This window comes from Podarcis melisellensis (genome assembly GCF_964234715.1).
Source record: "Podarcis melisellensis genome assembly, chromosome: 5".
NCBI lineage: Eukaryota > Metazoa > Chordata > Lepidosauria > Squamata > Lacertidae > Podarcis > Podarcis melisellensis.
In genome coordinates this window covers 45,419,331-45,441,782 of record NC_138537.1, presented here as the reverse complement: position 1 = coordinate 45,441,782, position 22,452 = coordinate 45,419,331, and the positions used below count along the sequence as shown (strand labels likewise).

Genomic DNA, 22,452 nt, shown 5'->3' with positions numbered 1-22,452 from the left:
CTTCAGTTCTCGCTCTGTATTTCATATATATTGCAAGCCACGAGGAGCAAACTCCGGAAAGTTGTTGCGTCGTTGCTTTTCCCCTTTCCTCGCGTCTTGCACAACAAGCAGAATTTAAGGGCGTCCGCGATTTCTTCATCCCTCCGCGAGTTTCTGCTGTGATCGCCAAAGGCTGAGAGCGCTGATTTTATTTTTTTAAAAGTCTTCTCTTGCTTTCCACCTTAAGGGCGTCCCGGGACTCGACCAAAAGTTGTGCGCGTGGGAAGGGGGGGGCGGGGGTTGTCAGAACGAAAAACAGCGGCCGCCAGGAAATGAGTAAGTTAGAAAGTGATCGTCGTAGTAATGCCAGCTTCGTAGGAACGAGCGTGGAGGATGCCGAGAGAAACGGGAAGGAGCTCCGACTGAGCCCTTTGTCCGCCTAAACTTATCCGGCATGAAAGCCGCGTGAAAAAGTCCGGCGTAGGAAAGGACGCGGGCAAAGAGATCCGTGTTAACCGTTTAGGGTCGTATAAGAAGTTTGCAGGACGCTGTAAGTATGAAGTTTAGCACATTCTGCCACCAAAAGGTGGCCATGCAATATATTGCTTTGGTGTGTGCGCCCGTGTCTTTGTGTCTGAAAACGCGGTTCCAGGTTTGAGCCCGTGTTGCTTGTCGAGGAGGCACCTCCATCTTCGCCGACCGGGGGATGCGAGTCTTGCCCCCTCGCCTTGCCCGCTTCCGCCCTCCCCTTCTGCTGCGCGCAGCCCCCGGAGGTCGCCTCCTCGTGAGGAAGGGCGAGCAAGGCGGAGCTGCTGCTCCGAGGGTCTGCGAGAGGTATGCGCGATGTGGCCTTAACAAGAGGAAGTTGGGCTTGTAGTGAACAGGGCAACATCTTTCTTAGTTGCTTGAGAAATGAGAGCGGAAGAGGCGCATCAAGCAGGGCAGGGGAGAAAAAGCACCATTTAAAGACATAGTCTCTGTCCCAAACCCTGCACTTCCCCCACGAAAATAACTTCGTTTTTGTAGCTGGCTGCGCATCCTTTCTTTCTTTCTTTTTTGCACACACGCCTGGGTTGTACTAAATGCATTTGTTTAAAAGTAAGCCCTACTGACTTCCGCTTCACTTAATATTAAAGAGATGTGCTCATGGACATAGCCAGGATTTTTGTTTGTGATTCTGCCCCCCCTAACAAAAGATCTCCCCCTGGTTTGCTATGGATTTTTATGGAGTTTTATTGAGGGGGGGCAGCTACACCCATGGGTGTGCTTAGGATCAAGGCCTTGAACATGTCATTGACTTGTTAAGTTTCTTGGCTTCCCGGTCATGCAGCCTTTGATTTGCTTATTCAGAAAGTAAGGGCTGCCATCAGATCCTAAATGATACAATATTCTTCAGATAACGCGGGACAAAGAATAAAGGATGTGTTAGTTAAATAACACTGACTTTGTTCTGTCCATCAAACCTGCAGTATGGACTGTTCATATCCAATCTAGCTTCTCATCAGGTAGGTACTATAAGGACCTAATGCTTGGAACTAATTTATTTACAGTATTTATATGCTGCCCAATAGAACTGGCCTCTGGCTGACTTATGACAATAAACCATTACAATGCAATTACAATCAATAAAACAATAACAGGTAGCATAAACATGTCAGTGGCATCAAGAAAAAAAAGTATAATAAGATGCACTGTGTTACTAAGAGAGCACAGTAGATCTACAATTTGGAGGATTAAGAGTGTGCAGATGTAACAGAGCCTATGAGAATTGAATGGTTTTCACCTGGTGCTGAAAAAGGTTTTAAAAAGCAGCAGGTAAGCCTCCCTGGGGAGGACTTGGGCAGCAATCCTGCATACACTTATTTGGAAGTGAGCAGCACTGGGCTCAGTAGCACTTGTTTCTGAGTAAATATGCATAGGGATGGGCTACCAGACTCATTTAATTCTACTGCTTTGGATAATACATTGCTACTTCTGACTAGAAGGGGACTGGAGTATGAAGTCTCAATAGCTACTAGTAACGGGTGGCCTCTGCGATCAGAGGCAGCTTACCATGCAATGCCAGTTGCCAGGGAGCAACAATGCGAGAGTGCTGTTGCATTTAGGCCGTTCTTGTGGGCTTCCCAAAATTATCTGCTTGGCCACTGGTGGGGGGGAAGGATGCTGGAAATAAAATTTTCAGCATAGTTCTTCCACTGGCCAGCAGAGCTTGCAAAAGCATTATGATTATTGGTGGAAGCACCTGATAGAAACATTAGCAGCAGAAATTAGAGGAAACCAGCCACTAGGATAACCAAAGAAGGGGCTCAATGAAATATGACACTATATTTTGCATATTTGGCTTGACCCACTCACTGCTGAACTGAAAAATATATCTGACACAACTCTGAGAAAAGATGCGGTGTGTGCCTGTGGCTCTATTATATACGTGCAACAAAATGTTTGCCTGTAACTGTGTCACAAAATTTATGCCCAGCTGCATAGTTTCCATTTAGGTTTTTAATAGCGGAGTGCTCCTGAAAGGTAGACATTCCAGTTCTAGGTTGGGAGCTGGCACAATTTGGGTGTGGCATGGGCAGGGATGCAGCTGTGATTGAGGATGCCTGGCCCACGTGCTGCCAGAAGCAGTAGGTGCCAGCTCAGCTGTATAAGCAAAAGCCCTGGCCCACATTTTTTTTAGCAGAGAATGTGCTAAATGTGCAGGATGTGAGGCAAATGGGAAAGAATGGAGCAATGTGCAACAAACAAAACAGATACATGAGGAAAAGAACTACATATTTGGAACCTTGCACAACATTAACTTAGTGGAACTGGTGTAAACTTTGAATAATATGCATGTTAACCATGCAGGTGGCGCTGTGGGTAAAACCTCAGTGCCTAGGACTTGCCGATCGCATGGTCGGCGGTTCGAATCCCCGCGGCGGGGTGCGCTCCCGTCTTCGGTCCCAGCTCCTGCCCACCTAGCAGTTTGAAAGCACCCCTAAGTGCAAGTAGATAAATAGGTACCGCACTGGCCCCCAGCCTCTTAAGTGAGATGGGCGCACGACCCTAGAGTCGGACATGACTGGCCCGTACGGGCAGGGGTACCTTTACCTTTAACCATTTCTACTTCTGTCAACCGTGTGACACCTTTCTGAGGCACATGTTGCAGTCCAATTGGCAGTAGTCTAGTGCAGTTTGAACCAACTTCTTCAGCACTATGGACAGTTTTGGAGAAAATATTTTGAGTTGTGGATTGCTGCTGTTTTGCAAGTTTATGTAAACATTTGTATACATTTAGCGATGGCTCATCTAGGCCCCTTCTGCAATATACATTAAAAGCAATACAGTGGTACCTCAGGTTACAAACGCTTCAGGTTACAAACTCCGCTAACCCAGAAGTAGTTACCTCAGGTTGTGAACATTGACCCAGGATGAGAACGGAAATTGTGCGGCAGTGGCACAGCGGTAGCGGGAGGTCCCATTAGCGAAAGCGCACCTCAGGTTAAGAACAGTTTCAGGTTAAGAACGAACCTCTGGAACAAATTAAGTTCATAACCTGAGGTACCACTGTATTACAGTATGCCACTTTAAATAGTCATGGCTGCCCCATGCCCCCTGGAATTCTGGGAACTGTAGTGTGTTATGGGTGCTGAGAGTTGTTAGGAAACACCAATTCTCCTCAAAGAGCTACAATGTCCAGAGTTCCCTAGGAAACAGGATTGACTGTTAAAGAGAATTGTAGCTCTGTAAGGTGAATAGGGGCCTCCTAACAACTTTCAGCAAAACCTTTTCTTCATTGAGAATCACTATATTCCTGAGGATAAAGATCAGCAACCTAAAGTTCAGATTCTGCAGAAACAGTGGTATTTGGACCAGTCTCCCCAAACCATTTAATAGACACAGTTGGCAGAATCTGCACCTTGTCAGGACAAACAACCAAAACTTTTCCATCTTCAGTAGTAGGACAGGTAACAGCTCATGCAAAAGGCAGAAAATGGTTGCAGGCAAACCTGGTTTGAACATGATTACATAGCTTTGTTCATTCCTGCCACCTACTGCATGTATTGGTTGTGGTTGGCAGGAACTGTACTTCAAAACAGCTGGAGGGCATCTGGATGGCAAAAATAGCCTTAGGCCTGCCAGATGCTCTAATCATGTGAAGTGTTTGGCTGTCAAGATGTCTACCCTCATGAAAGGGGTAAGATAACATTACTTCCTGCTAGGGCTTTCACCCTAATCAAAGACATCTTCATTGATTGAATTTGTTGATTAAATGTATTAAATCTGCACAAGTTAGCACGTGACTAAAACGATAGTATTGAGGAAAAGGAGTGCTTTCTTTGTTTTTAAATGAGGTATGCATGTATCACAGGAGGCAGCATTTTAGAAGTGGGTATCTGATACTGTGTGGGAGTAAAAGGGGAAAGCCTCCTTCCTGCCCTCTGCAATTTTTACCAAGCGTTGTACTACAACGAAGCAACACGGGGAGATTTTTTAAATGTTTCGCCCAATTAATTGGGAACACTCCTTCATCAAATAATGCAACCTATTAAATAATCAAACCCATTAATCAGTGAAAGGTTGCAGTTCAGCTTCCTGGATGTTCTCTGTTCAGTAAAGAGGAGCTCAAATGTACCAAGCAAGAAGTTTTATTAAATAACTGTGTACAACAGGGCTTCTTTCCTTTGGCTACTTCCTCTGGCTTCTAGCTCCACCTCTTGCTCGGGGCTGACCTCTAAATTTGATATAGGAAGTGCCCTTAAAGGAGGGGTGTGGAGCCTCCGGCTCACAGGCTAAACTTGGCCCATGAGGCTGTTTTGGGAGAGCCACATTCATCCTCCTCACACTTTACGCTATGTCAGATCTGGGGCAGATAAGGGCCGGACTAATTGGGAGCTTAAGGTGGGTTCAGCAGTGCCTGGCACTTGGGAACCCCACAAAGGATTTTGACAGGTGGATGGGATGAACCACCTGAGAGCCAGTGTGGTGTAGTGGTTAAGAGCGGTAGACTCGTAATCTGGGGAACCGGGTTCGCGTCTCCGCTCCTCCACATGCAGCTGCTGGGTGACCTTGGGCCAGTCACACTTCTTTGAAGTCTCTCAGCCCCGCTCACCTCACAGAGTGTTTGTTGTGGGGGAGGAAGGGAAAGGAGAATGTTAGCCACTTTGAGACTCCTTAAAGGGAGTGAAAGGCGGGATATCAAATGCAAACTCTTCTCTTCTTCTTTTGAATAATGATAATAATAATAATAATAATAATAATAATAATAATAATAATAATAATAATTTATTAATTATATCCCACCCATCTGGCTGGGTTTCCCAAGCCACTCTGGGCAGCTTCCAACAGAATATTAAAATAAAATAGTCTATTAAACATTAAAAAGCTTCCCTAAAGAGGGCTGCCTTCAGATGTCTTCTAAAAGTCAGAGTAGTCGTACAGTTATATAAAAAATTATTGATTTGTTTATACTATTAGAAATACATAGACAGATAATTATGAAATTATTGTGAGGTTTAATAAGTTAACTGTTTATATTTGGACAACTTTTCTGCTGTACTTTTTTGGAAGGAGAAAAATAATCATTTCCTTAATAACAATTTAAACAATTTATTTAACTAAAACAATAAGATCATAGCATATGTATCCATGTTTGTAAACTGATGTGGTTAAACGGTTGTTTTTTTTTAAAAAAAAAATAGACTGTTTTAGCACACATGAAAAACTTAAAACAAATCCTTATTTCCTGAGGAATAGCCTTTGGACTGTAATGCAACTTAAATAGAAAACTATATTTAGAAAGATTTTTCCTTCAAAAGCATTTTATTTTTAAAATCCAATTTAAATTTTAAAAAATCCAATTTAATTTTTTTTAAAAATCCAATTTTATTTATTTTTATTTTTTAAAAAGTCAATGGTTTTTATCCACCCTGTTCTTAAATGGAAAACTGCCCAACTCTGCTTTTTGACATCTGGAACAGTATTATCATTTCTAAACAGAAGGTATAGACATGGCGAGAGTCTGTGTCACTGTGAGGACTTAGAGTCATGATGCATCATTTCCATGGTGCTGCAAATTAGCCTTCTAATGGGAGAAGAAGACTTCCATTTGGCTATTCTACAAAGCAATTCCTTGTTGCCTCCTGGTTACAAACCAAGCAACCATTTTTGCTCACCACAGATGTGTCCCAGATGAGTAATGTGTTGGCCAATTGCCTTGTATTTGGTGGATCTGCCATGGAGACACATGGCATGGCCCTTCTAATATTTTCTGCTGCTTCTAGAAGGAAGAGGGTGAGTGATATTTAACTAAATTTAAATTATAGACAGATCTAAAGTTTCTGGTAATATCGGAGTATCCAAGGTGCACCTCTGCACAATGACTCTTCAGTTGTTGCACTGCAGCTCCCATAATTTCTTACTTCTTTTAAACTTTTTATTAGGGAATTGTTTGGTTTTATGTTTTTATATTGTGGACTGCTGTGATATATTTTCATGATGCAGCAGTATATAAATCTTTATAGAAAGAAAGCAAGAAAGTTATATTGGCATTCTTCACTTTGCGATGAAAGTGGGTGAAATGCTTTGGTGAGTCACCACACCTGTCTATTCTTGTACTCTTTATTCTCTGCTTCTGTTTAAATGTATGTGATGCAGAAACTCAGCTCTCCTTCTGGAAACTGCATGTGGTGTGAACAGTACAGTGGTACCTTGGGTTACATACGCTTCAGGTTACATACACTTCAGGTTACAGACTCTGCTAACCCAGAAATAGTACCTCGGGTTAAGAACTTTGCTTCAGGATGAGAACAGAAATCGTGCTCTGGCAGCGCGGCAGCAGTAGGAGGCCCCATTAGCTAAAGTGGTGCTTCAGGTTAAGAACAGTTTCAGGTTAAGAATGGACCTCTGGAATGAATTAAGTACTTAACCAGAGGTACCACTGTACATGTTTTATTTTAGCATCTTTACTACTGGCAAATTCATTGTTCCTAAGGGGCTTTCACTTTCTTCATCTCTTACAAACAGGAAAGGCAAAGCCAATGTCCATCAGATGTGAACTGTTGATTTCACGTGAACTATTTCCCAAACTCTTCCCCATCATTGCAGTCACTTGTGGGCGTCTGTCTTTCATTTATGGCAAGACCCATGACAATTTAAATTGTAGAGGTCAGTGTCTGGAGTACGCTTTTGGTCCCTTCAAGGGTTTTGACATAAAAAGGGAAATCTGGTGACATTCTGATGCATTTCTAAACATTCTGTCTCATTGCTGGTGTAACTTTCCTTACCTTCAAAATCTATAGCTTTAGTTTATTCTTCTACCTGGATGTAAATCAAACGAACTAGAGAAGGAGTACCTTTTAAAAGGCTTAAAGCAGTGTCTTCTGACACTGTCCAGTGACCAAGTAAAATAAAACTAGAAGCAACACAATTGAGCAAATCAGCTGTAAATGGTTGAAAACATGAGGTTATTAAGGTATGGTCATGCAGCCTGCTAGTCTTTTCACACTTTAAACAATATTACACTTTATAGCTTTAGAGTTTCTTATGGGCATGGTTTATTCCTGTTAAGGAAAATTCCAAGTTGAGCTGGGCTGTTGAGTATCTTTGCACCCTGAGATTTTCCTTAACATTCCTAATCAACCATTGAATTCCTGGCGTTAAATCTTTTTCATCGTCTGAGAAATTGAAAGGGATCATTTTAGGGTTACCATGTTTCAAAAAGTGAAAATCTGGACACACAAGGGGTTTTTTTGGGTGCCTTCGACCACAGTATTCTGGGTATGTCTGGACGTATGGCAACCCTGGCTTTGGAGCTGCTATTGAACAGAGATGCCTGAATGTTCAGCCCTTTTTATCTGTGATTTGAGATAGATGTTGTAAGCTGCTGTAAATGCCCATGTTCTGTCCACGCAGCCTGTAAATGACTGCATATCCTTAGTGGTACAAACAAGACTTCTCTTAAGTTGTCTGAGGGGTGAGGAAACATTTGAGCTCTTGTTTACTTTTATACCTAGATCTAATTCTTGTTCCTTTCTTAGTAATTGGCAAGTGTCCAAGTGGGGAAGCTTTTGGTCCAGGAGTGCATTTTGTCACCATGAATTCTCACCGCTTTCTGCCAAGTTTTCTCCACTTCCTCCTTTTGTTTTGACAACTTCCTGTTCCAAGGCATGATCCAAGGGCACATGATGCAGCTACTTTGCTGAAGCAATGATCCAAGGGCACATGATGCAGCTACTTTGCTGAAGCAAATCAGGTCTGGATCTGGCTGGTCAATTCCTAGATGGTGGATTGCCCTGGAAACCCACCTGTCCAGCCTTGAGTTCCATGATGAAAGAAAGAAAGTTGGGAGATGATGATGATAGATGATAGATAGATAGATAGATGGATATAGCTATAGATATAAATGCTGGTAGGAGATAGGAGAATGGCAAGTGGTTGTATAAAGGAAACCATAGTTACTGCTGGAAACAGGACATCCAGGCATACAGGGGTACCCATTCAGTCCTATCTTTGTTTCAGTCCATAAAACGAATGGGGTAGGACTGCCTCTCTGCCTTCAAAAAATGACAAAAGTGGCAAGAATGACTCGTGTGACAAATAGGTAACTGGGCAAGTATTTCAGTAGAGCAACTGGATTGGTTCCAGAAGCAGCTGATTTGAATATAAGTATTTGCCTTATTGACCAGGAGAAAAATTACTTAAAGCCTGGCAATAATTTTACGATAATAACCCAGTACATTGTTTGTGTGCAGAAGCTACCCAGCCCAGTTTCCCTATTGGACATATAGGGATTTTTAGTCCTATTGAAATACTACCCTAAAAATGCTGTATCTTGTGGGATCTGCTGGTCCAGAGTCTTACATATTGTTCCCTTGCTGATAGGAACACATCTGGCCAATGGAAGGAAGAAATGTCAAAAACTATGTGAAGTGCTTATATTGACTAGGATTGTTACTGCGTATGGCCCCTTTTCATAGGCATTGTTATTTTAGGGAGTCCCCAAAAGCAATTGTCATGAGGCAATGTGATCAAATGAACTGCTGCTGATGCTGCTTTTAAGCTTCTCGTTGAAACCAGAGGAACTTTCATAATATTGTAGCACAGTTCCCAAGCAATAAATGAAAAAAGCAGAATGTCATTTTTGACGCATGTAGTTGTGCCTTGTAAAACCTCACGACCGAGAAGTGCTGAATTAGATTTGGCTGGGTGCTAAGATCTTCAGTACAGCATACTTTTAAAGACAATTTAGAACAAGATGCTCGGTTTCAGATAAAACTGGTCGAGAATAACTTTGGTTGTGCAATTTTGTTCAACTATTTTTTTCAGGAGAAAAAGTGGATCATCCTTGCTTCAGAAATACTACACTGCTTCTGTTTGCCTTGTACAGGAAATGTCCTTAGGCTGTTAAATAATATGTCACTCCTATTGTTTTCTGAAAGAACAAATACTTGACCCTGTCTCCATTTGTGCTCTGGTAAAGGAGGAGCCACTTTGAACATCACACAGGAAAAACGTCAGGATTTCCATGAAAATTATTTACCCGTAATAATTGAAAGGGAGGTCCTTTCTAAAAGATAACAGCATGTATGCTGGAAAGAGTGGCCAGTGCTGGCCATGTGACTGACTGCTCTGGCAAAAGCTGGATGTCCCTAGTATTTGTGATCAGTGGCAGCATTTTGGCAAAACGAAAGTTTTCTTTTGAATCTCCACAAAGCTATCTGGAGATGTCCGATCTGCTGTGTACCTATTCCTAATTGGTAGCTTAAAAAGCCACATTGATGGGGAAGGGCACTCACCTCATTATTGCAATTTTTGGCATAGGTAGCACAGGACCCATCAGAAAGAGTGTTCATGGTGGGAGGCAGAAATGGGCATTTCGCATTTTTCTTCTGCTTCATCCCCAGATCTAGTCTGACACCCAAAAGGCTAGTAGAGGAAGTACTGATGCACTGGGCCCATAGCCAACAGGATCCCCAGACTCCTTTTGAAGTCAAATGTGCAGCTCCCCTTCTAAGAAATTTCTATGAGATGAGCCAGTCTGGCTGTTCCTGCCTTTTAGTATTTTTAACCAATAAATAAAGGCAGAACTGTGATTGATTAGTTGTTTAGACAGCAGGTGATAGGAACCCCTGGTGTTGCTATCCGCTCCTCTTGAGTGCAGTTTTCCTGCTTCTGTCTTCTTTTCTACTCTTTGGAATCTCCATATTTTGCTTTTCCTTTCTCCTGAGCAACCAGGATGGACCTTCCTGTGGTGGACTCTTCTGAGATCAGATACTCCGTAGAAGTTAATTTTTGAAAATCCCGCTGGCACCGTTGCTGACATCAGAAATGAAATTGGCAAAGATGTTCCTGGCCATAGAGATAATGTGATACGAAAAGCTTCCTTTTCTTTATTTCTGCATAATGCCTGCTGTTAAAGACAATGGAACACTATGTATGCTGTGGCAGTGGCAATCCTAGATAGCCTACAGTCTTGGTGGAATACCAAAAACACTGTGAAAATGCTTTTTTTAAAAAACGTTTTGGAAAATATATTGAATTTACCATAGCTCACTATCTCCATCTAGTGTCACATTTGTATATTGCACTTTACAACACACCTAAACCATTTTATTTGCCACTCTATAGCTGAGTCCCTAGAAAACATGGCCAGAGAAACTAAGAATCAGGATATGTTAGAAACACAAAGGAGAGTACAAGGAAATGTTGAGGCAATATTTGCTACTTTTAAAAAGATGTGGGTGGAATTCAATATCGTTCTAAGGAGATTGTTCTCTCAGCACAAGTGTTTATGCTTCCGTGATGAAACGACTTCCCCATTTCACCCCTGCCCTGTCATCAGTTAATACAAGGATAAAATCTTATCATAAATCCCTCTTCGAGGCAGAATCAGCTAAATAGTCAACCTTTAGCAGTACGCACAGGCATTTTGCTTTGATTTTAAAGTAAAACCTTGTATTAGACCATACGGCATTAGCTGAATAATTTTAAACTCAGCATTTGAACACCACCAAGAGTGAATGCCATTGTTGCAGGCATGCTTAGAGACCACAGAAATATAAATTGTTTTTCCTTTGCTGTAACCTCTGCACCCTTTACTCTCTTATGTGTAACAATCTTCCTTGCTGATCATCTTTCTAAGGTGGAGTGTCCTAATCTTTTAAAACTTTCATCATATCACATAAGCTGTCTCATGATAGCGGGTATCACTAGAATTCATAGATGATCCATTATTATAGCAAGAGCTTTGAAGAGACAGCAGGTGTAATTGAAACAACTGCCTATATATGAAGTTTTACTCTCCTTGTATAGCCATTCCTTTAACGAGGTTTTAAAATGTGTGTGAGCTACAGTTTGTCAGGACAGATTGGCCTGATTCATTTGTAACGCTAAACCATAATTTAACGCTTCATGCATGAGCCTTCTCCTCCTTCTCCTCACCTCCAAAGTGTCCACAGATCAGAAGTGTCTGCAGTTTCTCGTAAATAAAATAAAAATTAAATAAACGTTCACCCTGTTTAGCATCCCAACCAGAGCCACATTCCTACAAGAATCTGCTGCATTGAAATGTCACAGAAGGAAATAGCATTTTTGGTGCTAAACAGAAGAGTGTCTAGAACCTCTTTCGAGGAGCTTATCCCTATGTCTGAGTTTCCTGCAAATCTTGCTCCTCCCAAAGTGAGTTGCCTCTATTGAGTTCATCACTAACTTTGTGGGTGAGATTGGGTGGCGATGTTTCTATTTTACTTAATGTACATGTGGGGTTTTGTGTCAGCGTCGCTTGTGCAGGTTCTCTTTGCTATTCGCTTGTGTTGCTTTGGTGTTGAGAGAGGTTGGGTGTTGGCCTGGGGTGTGGTTGTTCATTTGTGATTGGTTGTGGTGGGGTGGGTGGTTGCTTTGGATCAGGTTAGCCACACACACCCCTCCACCTCTTTCCACCTTTACTTCCTAATGGAACACTAATGTCTCAACAAATGAAACTGATCTGTAGAAAATGTAATTTGAAAAAAGAGACATTGCACATACTTTTGTAAACCAAGAAATCTTTAATAAAAATACATTTTAATATTTTTTTTACAAACTTTGTGGGGGTAACGAAAATCTGGGAGAAGGGAAGTTGGGGAACCTTGGCTTCTATCTTTATGGGCTCAAACAAGTCCAGAAGGCATTTTCCTCTTTCATAATTGGCAACACAATGAAAGTGAAGCAGTTTAATCACTCGGTAACAGAAGCCAGGTAAACACCCCCTGAAGGGTTTATGTCAGAGCTGCTCTGCTCTTTTTTCTTTCTTCCCTCTACACTACCCATTGAAGTAGACATGCAAAGTGGTGTTGGTGACGCCCTTGTTCCATCTGATGTTGCTAACCAACTGGTGTGCACAGGTAGGGTGGGAAAGCATGTATAAATATTAATAAAAGCTTTGTGTGTTTGTCAGGGCCGGGATTATGGTTGTTATGCATCTAATCTCATATACGCAAGAAACGCGGCCACACCTTTCAGCCCCGAGGTGAATGCTGCTAGAGCACTAAGATCAGCCGGCATAGCTTGCTTCTCACCAAAATGGCAGGTCTCTTAAGGAAAAACCTTCAGGCATCAGGGTCTTGCTATGATCTTGGCTTGTGGCATCTCTTCCCACCGGTTCCCAGAAGGCTTGCTAGATTGCACACCCTTGCTTTGAAAGGAGCGTGTTGGTGGTGTTGCCTGTTTTCCATGTAGCATTTATACATAGAAATAGATGTGATGCACACATACTTCATATAAAATCTGCTTGTTGGTTTCCCCCTCCCCCTTCTGTCTCTGTATTATGCCCTGCTGAACCAATTTTAAATCACCCTTTTGTTTATGAACTGTGGCCTCCAGTTGACTGTAGAAGAAGCCATGCCCATTTGATCAGGTAAGGGACTGGGGCATGCCCCTAATGAGCACCGCCTGTTATCTTGTTGCTGTCAAGCGTCTTCCCTGCTCACTTCCATGTCAGAGGCGCCTTTAGTTAGTGTTTCAAGACCAAAGCCCCGTCGCTGGCAACCCGCCATGCTATATTTGAATCTCAAAACATACAAGCTGTTCTCTAAAAATACAGAGCCAAAAAAGGAACTCTGTGGCACTTCCTGAAGATCTCTTGCAAACGGATGAAGGCACCTTGTAGCTTATTTTTAAACAACCTCGGTGGGATTTGGGTTTGGAAAATAAGTATTTCCTCCTCTCTTTTTTTTTTAGTTAAATAGGATATATTTAATTTTATATGGATGCCTTCTAATTGAAGTATTACCTAAGAGTTTAAGATAACAAACACTTTTTTTTTAGACCATTCATGGTCCTCCCCCATTGCCTCTTCTAAACAAAGCAGCCCTAATACTCTTGGCTGTTCCTTGTAGGAAATATGTTCTTTGTAGGGCTGCTTCTGCTATGCAGCAGGGTATAGTGAGGAAATATATGAAGGAAGGTATTTGGTGTTTGAATGGTGCATCAAGACTTGAAAGGGGAGGTAGCTAACCCGATGTCCTCCAGATGTTTTGGACTACAACGCCCATCATCCATGGACATTAGCTATGCTGACTGGAGGCTGATTAGAGATGAAGTCCAAAACAACTGGAGGGCACCAGGTTGGCTACCCTCATTCTAAAGTGTTTGTCTTAGCAGAGGAGGATTTTTTTTTCTGGCTTCAGGCAACAAGATATATTGGGGCAGACCTGGTTCTATGTGCTCAATACCCCTTTGCTTCTCACACCATATACCCCTTGCAACACCCCTATGCTGGTTTCTAAGCCCCTCTTGGAATTCACACAAACTGTTTGTCCTCATTTTCATGATCCTGTGCCAGCTTCCCCCACCTGATCTTTCTGCCCTTGTCTCTCAATAAGCCCTTTCCCACTGATTGTCACTCCTTCCAACTCTTCCACCCATAGTGTAGTGGCAAATCCAGATGTTCAGGGTCCCTTCATGACAGTCACAGCCATTCTCCTTCTAAGATTATACAATAATCTTATAATTATACTGTAATAATAATTGGGGGTACATTAGGAGGATCTGTGCAGATCTCCATATGTTTCCTTTCAGATAGCTGTACTGTGCATGTGGTTGGGCAAATGATTCAGTGTGCTCCCAGTATCTTCTTTTGGAGTGACTTTAAGTTGTACTTTCATGAAGTTTCATTGTACGTAATAGAACTTGCACAGCGTTCTCTTGAAACTGAAGGAAGCGCCTTGTGTTTCCAGTGTTCCTAAATGCTTGGCTTTGGGGCATATAAAAACCCTGGGCCACTACCCGACTTTGAGCCACTCAAAAGTTGCCTGCTTTTTCAAGCCGCCTTTTTGCAACCTCCTCTCAGACCATCTGCATGGTGCCCTTCCTTCAGATCTCTCCTCAAAGCCCACATCTTCCATGAAAAGTTTAGCATGGCCCCTTAATTCATTCCCACTACCACCATAATGAAGTCTAAAACACCTGCAGTTGCATCGGATCAATTTCTCGTTACCCTTCCTGCACTCTCATCACTCTTCCCCATTATTATCAAAAGCTGCAAGATCCTCGAGGCAGAGCCCTGAATACTTCTTTTTCAATAGGCACCAAGTCATACGCTAGTGACTAGACCTTTGCAGTTTGATTCACCAAACAGAATTCAGTCTTGTAGCTAGTAAATCTGGTTTTTCTCTGTCAGGGACTGCAGAAACAGGTTTATCTACCCCCTCCAGGGCTATCACCAATCAAGGGTGGTGGGTTAAATTCCACACTGTGCAGGGTGTTGTCCACCAGCAGCACTTAATAAAAAAATCTGGCTGGTTTTTGTGGTTGTGTTCTTGCTTTTAAAGCATCTGTGTTTGATGAGGTTTAGCTTTCCCTTTGGAGAGTGGTGTGCTGGAGAAAATGACAATTTTCTAATAATGTGCAAATGACGGTCATGTGAACGTCTGCTGCTGCAGATCCAACCTGATAAAAATTAATTAATTGTGCTGCACTTGTAACAAGGATGTGAGGATGTCACCTAGGAAAGGGTGAGACAGGAAGAAATAATACCATTTCACTTTGCTCTTCTCAAATCAGTTGCAGGATTTGTGCTGATATATCTGTGCTCTGGTGATGGATCTAGGGGGTGTTCTTTTTAATACTATCATTGAAAGCAAAGAAACAAGAAGATAGATGGTTCGCTGTCCTTATCTACTCACCAAGACTGGAGCAACTCTAAAATGTTTGCTAAGATGAGGTTGAGCCAAGGGACTCTTACGCCTGCCCTTACTTTGCACATCCAGTTTGGCTAATTGTGAGTTTTGACAAAGAAGTCAAGATCCTATGTGTTCAAATGGTTGTAATCTATTGTTCTTCCGTCTGTCCGATAGCACTTGTATTGTTGCTACAATGGGGATTGAGCTAGTACTGTTCTTCTCAGCCTGTAGACAAGACAGATAGGAAGGGCAGCATTTATCTCGTGTATTCTCTTGTGCCGTGTAAGAGTAGATGGATGGTTCTGCTTTTGAAAAGGTCACTCTACCCTATTTTTAATCTGGAGTGCATTACACTGCATCACCTATACGGACTCCAGCATCTTGGGGAGAAACAGCAATAAACTATTGATCCATCTTCCAGTAATAGTTTTTGACCACCCCACTAAGGTAAAGGTAAAGGTACCCCTGCCCGTACGGGCCAGTCTTGACAGACTCTGGGGTTGTGCGCCCATCTCACTTAAGAGGCCAGGGGCCAGCGCTGTCCGGAGACACTTCCGGGTCACGTGGCCAGCGTGACAAAGCTGCATCTGGCGAGCCAGAGCCGCACACGGAAACGCCGTTTACCTTCCCGCTGGTAAGCGGTCCCTATTTATCTACTTGCACCCGGAGGTGCTTTCGAACTGCTAGGTTGGCAGGCGCTGGGACCGAGCAGCGGGAGCGCACCCCGCCACAGGGATTCGAACCGCCGACCTTTCGATCGGCAAGTCCTAGGCGCTGAGGCTTTAACCCACAGCGCCACCTGCGTCCCGCCGACCACCCCACTACCACCAATCTAATTCATACTCAACCACAGTAGGGTCAACTCCCATGTTAAATAGATGGACAAACGGTTTAAATTTTATAAAAGCCCCCATTAATGAAGTGTTGTTGATGATGATGTCAATGAGATAGATATGTTTTCAACTGACAAAATTGAATGTGGTGCTTCAGCGGTTGCCTATAGTTGGGAAGGTTTTTACTCCTCTGTCATATGTATGTGGTTCACTTGTAAATAAAGAAAGGCCTTGCTTTACGGCCATACCCAATCTGGTTGCTATGGTAACTAACTGCCAGGATTGAGGGCAAGGTGGCAGCTGGTAAGGTAGTGAAAAATCCAGTCTTAGAATTACAAAGGGTTGGCTATGCCTTAGCCCCGCAGTGAAACCAAGCCAGTTGATGCTACCTAGTGATGAAAATGTGTCACTGGACAGAGGGGCTCCTTACCTGGCTTCTCACACCCATCCTCTTAAAAATCTCTGGACAGCATCCATGTTCTCTTTTCTCATGATTGTGGTGTGCTCTGTTGTGGGAATTCTGATCTTTATTGCTAAAGTAGCAAAAATTTCCTTGTATATTGATTGATTTATAAGGTAGGATAAGCACCAGGTTGGGGAAGACTGGTTTAGGCCTTTCTCAACCTTGGGTCCCCAGCTGTTTTTGGACTACAACTCCCATCATCCATAGCTAGCAGGACCAGTGGTCATGGATGATGGGAGTTGTAGTCCAACAACATTTTGGGCCCCAAGGCTGAGAAACACCACTTTAGAGGGGTATGCGAAGAAGGGTTCCTGCAGTGATGTCAACAGTGCAACAACAATCTTTCCTGATCCTCTCTCCTTTCTCATTACATTTTTCCTCATGTTTTTATCTGTGTTTGCATCTACATCTACATTCTTCATTATTTTTTGCACCTGTCTCCCTTAAGTGCAAAACCCTTGTCTCACTTTCTATGGGATGTGCACAGGCTGCTAAACATATAAGGACACTTAGATGGGAAACTGCGGGAGGCAGTGGAAGACAGGAGTGCCTGGCGTGCTCTGGTCCATGGGGTCACAAAGAGTAGGACACGACTAAACAACAACAACAACAACAACAAGATGGGAAATCAATTTGCAAAACAAAAGAGACTTCATCTAAAAGATAAAGGCTGTGATCCTCACCCCATTTACCTGTAGGCCACATTGAATTCAGGAGGACTTACTGCGTAGACATGGCATGGATTGTTCTTATTAGTTAAGCTGGTGTGCTCGGTTACTGCAGAGGGGCAAATCTTTGAATCACATTCATTTACAGGCTTGAAGGGAATAATTATAGGTTACTGGCAGCTGTGGGAACAGGATGGGTGCACATCAGCACTGTGGAAATATTAAATGGAGTCCTTTTGGATTCAGAATTATTATCTGCTTCCTCTCACTGTTCACATTATGCAGGATGTATATTTGGGGTGGGCTGCATGTGGCAGCCACCACTTACCTGTGACTCCTTCCATCACATGACTAATTTCTATACCTGCCGTGGAGCTGGGTCTTTAGATCCCCTCTCCCACACACTATGGGCTCCGTGCTATTGCCATACAGTGATGACGTGATATGTGCTACACCATGAACAGAACTCTTTCTCAAATAGAAGCCTGCAACGGCAGTAGCGAGGGCTTTTATGGGATCCCAGGAATCACTATGGCGCCATGATGTTGGCTGCAGGGACAGCTTCTGATAGTGTCTGACCAAGGAACAGAGCATCCTATGGACCACAGCACTCTAGAGCAGGCATCCCCAAACTCAGCCCTCCAGATGTTTTGGGACTACAACTCCCACGATCCCTAGCTAACAGGACCAGTGGTCAGGGGTGATGGGAATTGTAGTCCCAAAAATATCTGGAGGGCCGAGTTTGGGGGTGCCTGCTCTAGAGACATGATCCACAGGCCATGTGCATAAGGGAACACAGATTATTCAGGCAAAACAAGTGTTCATAATAAAGTAATTAGATGTGTTACACACCCACCCTTCACTAATAAGAAATCAATTTCATTTCTCTCTTTGCCACATACTCCTGAAAACACAGCCTTGCTGTATACTGACCCTTAACAATATCTTCTTAGGAAAATATAACTACTTTCTATGGGAAGTATTCAAGTAATGTTTTGTGCTTTGAGATTTTATTACAATCAAGCAGTAAATAAATATTGTGACATAAATAAGGATTAGTGCCACATCAATTGAGATTCCCTCCACCACCACCACCATCCCCAAATCTGCTCCAGAGGGTTGGAGGAAACCCCAGTACAGAGTTAGGGGCGGGCAGGGAAGAAATCTTTGCACAGACGGAATCTTAGCGATATCACCACATTGAATACAACCCTGTATCTGAAAGTTCGCAGATATTTCTTGTGTTCCTAAGCCGAGAATTCATCTGATTTCCTTGTGTGCATGTGCAGATCTAAACACAACTGACTGTTTCCTCTACCTCTTCCTCACAGGAAAGTTTTTGCCATGCCAGCAGGAATCTTCCGGGTGTGCCTGGTGGTTATCACGGCTATCGTCAACCATCCGCTCCTCTTTCCAAAGGAAAATGTCACTGTTCTTGAAAACACACAGGAAGTCATCCAGAAGATGAAAGAGCGGGAGGAGAACCTGAGACTGGAGCAGCTTAAACTGGAGCAGGAGATTGCCATGCAGGAGACCTTAACAGAGCCTTCAGTGAAGGCTGCAGAGACAGAGGAGCAATACAATCACAATCCCCTCTCTTGGAATTTCTGGACTGCTTTGTCCATGGTGGTTTTCCTTCTGATTGAGTTCTGGCGGCAGGACTACAAGGAAGGGACTTGGCAGAATTATGCCAATGAGGAGGATGAAATTAGTGTCCTTGGGAAAGCGCTCAAGGGAGTCGTCCTGCCAGACAATGCCACATTGGCCAACTTCTATGAAAAATGCCTCCAGCTTGTGACGGGTGATATCGCCAGAAACCGAGAGCTTGTGGAAGGCTTTGCAGATGACTTGCTGGAAGCCCTGAGAAGTGTGTGTAACCGAGATGCAGACATGGAAGTGGAAGAATCCATAGGAGTGGGGAGCATGTATGAGAACTGGAGAGCTCACAAGCCCTTAGCTTGTGACTTCATTGTCCCTTTTACTCCTCCGGAGCCATATTGTTTCCAGTTAGAAAGCTGGTGTTCGGAAGAAACCGTATCCCCAGACAAACAGGGTTATGGGATGATAAAGATCTCGCGGGCGGATGAGAACTCAACAGGATGTATCTGCGACAAGACTAAACTCGGGGAAGACCTGCTGTGTCTTCTTCACAGCAAAATGAACCAAGCTAGGCAGAACCAACATATGGAGGACCTCCTTTGTTACAAGGACACTCGATACCTTGATTCTGACCAGGTTATGACGTGGTTCCAGCTTGCACTTACTAAGGCATGGAACAAAATTTCACACAAGTACGAGTTCAACCTCACTTTCAATCTCCTGGATGCGCCTGGGGCTCTAAAAATCAAGTTTCGATCTGGAAAGACCATTACTTTCAACCTCACCCCGGTGGTACAATATGCTGATTCTGATGTATATTTTATCTCCCATTTCCCATGCAATAGCCTGGCAGAGGGCCCCTCTTCCAGCATTCACTGGCTTCTCACGTTTGCAGTATATGAGAAGAGATACATCCAGTTTATTTCCAAAACTCTGCCTGCCAACTCCTGCCACCTCAGCTGCCTCCAGATTCTGTCCTTCCTTCATGGAAAGCAGTGCAGTCTAACAGGCGCAAGCAGCCTTACAAACTACCACTTGAAAACAGTGATGCTACATTTACTACAGACGCTTCCTTGTGCAGACTGGGCTTCTACGCAGCTGCGAGCCAGGCTGCAAGACATGCTCAGATTTTTAGAGAAAAGCTTGCAGGAAAAGAGGCTTTACCACTTTTTCGTTGGGAACAGGCACCTGCCAGAGGAACTGGGTATCCCCATAGAGTTCCAAAAGGCAGAACCTCTAAACCTTTTCCGCCGCTTTGTATTGCAACGAGACGCTTACAGAAAGACTATGGACACGTTTCATGAGATGCTAAAGAACACAGCAGCTTTAATAAATGAATATGCCATGCATGTTCCCAATGGACGAGTGACCTCACTACATAAAGAACCCCTGTAGCCAAATCTCTGAGAATTACAATGTGGACAGATCTCCCCCATTGGGAGCAAACTGCTTTGTATGCTCACATAACTCCAAAGATTGGTAGAATGGAGATACTTTTCTCATTTTCTTCCCAATGTTGTTGGCTGATATTTATGCAGCTTCTAATGTTTAAACTGTTGTGTATAAAGTTTGTTGTAAATAGTTTAAGCAAAGGAGGTATCTAATTTATTCCTATATCGACATTACAGACCTTGGGATTTGGTAGAGTCTGTGTGGTTTGTTTCTGTGAAGATGGAGATGGTGACAGCTCTGCAAAAGGAGTCCTTGTAGGAGAGAAAACATAGTTTGAAAATTGGTGATAGATGGTCAGCCCTGTACTTCTCAAATGATCAATCATCCACTGTGAAGGGAATTCTTTTATTTTGTCCTAAACTATTAAGCAAATGCAGGAATAGGTTGCAGAAATACCAGTTTAGTAGAGCTTCCTGCAACTATAGCCACTACATACTTTCACACCCTGAGCCCCTGGAGAGGATCTAGAATTTCTGTCCACCTCCAGTGAAATATATGCATATCTATGAACCAATGGGAATACCCACAAAAAGCTATCCAATGATGCAAGCATCATACAGGGTATTTGAGCATGCCTTTTCTACATTTCCAGCTACTATTACTTTTAAGACTTGACACACCACTAAAATTCCTTTTTTGTATTTCTCTCCAATAGCACCAGACCTAACTGGCAAGAATATTTTCCAGAACTGTTAGATTAACCACTGGCCTAAACAGATCATTACCTTGGTGCCAGGGATCTGAGTTTATGATGCGTTGCACACACTCTGGTTTATTTTTACATGTTAAGTGTCACAGGCAGACCACAGCAATAAACTGCTGTTCTCAACAAAATGAAAGAATGACCATATGTTTTAAAATTTCCTGAAATTCAGGTTCTTCTACAAAGATGACATCCTGGATTGGTATCCATATGTTTGGTGTAATGTGGGGGGAAAGGACAAAAATTCAGGTATGGGTTTTTTAAAAAAAGGATCCTTTTGAAAGGCAAAGGTGCTACTAGTTATAGTGGCTGGGCTCTGGCTCCACATTTGTAAACAGCAATTCTTCTGAATACCAGGGATCCACAGGAGGCGAGAGCGCTCTTTGCCTTAGGCCTGCTTGTGGGTTTTCCGCAGGCATCTGATTGGCCACTGAGAAAACAGGGTGCTGGATTAGATGAGCCATTGGCTCTTCCTTTGCTGCTTTCCACCTTGCATTTGTATCTGCCAAGACTCTGAACATGTGCTAGGTTTTGTTTTTTTCTGGAAAAGGGCTTTGGAAGTGGCAGTTATCACCTGGAAGTAAGACTTTACTGCTGCTGCTGCTCTCTAGTGCCCAGGCTGCATTGCTACGCTGCTACTTCTTAGACGGAACACGCTGTGTTCTAATAGTTAAATGCCAACAGTACTGCGGTCGGGGGGGGGTTGTTGTTTTTGATTTAAGAATGGTCTCCTGAACGGAGAACTTGACTTCTGGATAAACAGAAGTACAACCACCACATAGGTTCATAAAAGAACCAAACGTGATGATAGGCAGAATTTTCATCTTACATAATAAAGCACTCCTTACCTGCATGCCCATGTAGCAGTGTAGGTCCACTCAAATGACACACAGAGAACATGGTTCATGCCACCACCAATCTCTATTTAATTACTTATTAGGAGGGAGAATATAGGGATCAAATTGTGCCCCTGCCCCACTTCCAGAAAACAACATGCCATTTGTGCTTTGTTAATAGACCAGCCAATGCCTTTGCAACCGGGTCTCTGGGTGGAAGGAACCATAGGTGCATATAGTACCAGTATGTTTATGCAGTTCTTATGCACATTTATGCTTCTAGCTGGAAAGAGAGCTTTCTGACATCTGTATTTTCATTAAACTCTTGTCTTCTGCCAGTTCCTTTCATGGAGCTACAATTCTCAAGATTATCCTGGGAAGATCATTAAACCACTCGGGGAATTGTAGCTCTATGAGGGAATAGGGGCCTCCTAACAACTCTCAACTACCTTGACAAACTACAGTTCCCATGATTCTTTGGAATGGCACTGTTTTAAATATGTAGTGCAGTTGGGGATAATAATAATAAGCCAAAAAAGTGCATTTCAGCAGGTAAACTAGTTACACATCCTACCAGAAAGAGCTTGCTCACACAATGCTATTTTTCTAGAAAGAGGTGACAGAACTTACCATGAACACAAGTTCTGGCTGGGGGAAAAAAGCCCTGCCCACACACTTCTTTTTAAATCAGCCCACTGGTTATTTCACTGACTGTGCAAATGCTTATTTGTTATCTGACCGACTTTAGGGACAGTGAAAGCTGAGCAACTCCAGTC

General features: G+C 43.1%; 1 protein-coding gene across 1 annotated transcript; it reads left to right on the top strand.

Annotated features, from left to right (window-relative positions):
- Window positions 1-269: 269 nt before the first annotated feature.
- Window positions 270-20,329, top strand: ITPRIP (inositol 1,4,5-trisphosphate receptor interacting protein). Its single transcript, XM_081912116.1, has 2 exons — window positions 270-529; window positions 18,418-20,329. The coding sequence occupies exon 2, from the start codon at window positions 18,431-18,433 to the stop codon at window positions 20,078-20,080; it is 1,650 nt and encodes a 549-aa protein (XP_081768242.1). The 5' UTR covers window positions 270-529; window positions 18,418-18,430; the 3' UTR covers window positions 20,081-20,329.
- Window positions 20,330-22,452: the final 2,123 nt, after the last annotated feature.

Coding starts and splice junctions, on each gene's coding strand:
- ITPRIP (XM_081912116.1), top strand. CDS start 18,431: ATGCCAGCAGGAATCTTCCGGGTGTGCCTGGTGGTTATCACGGCTATC.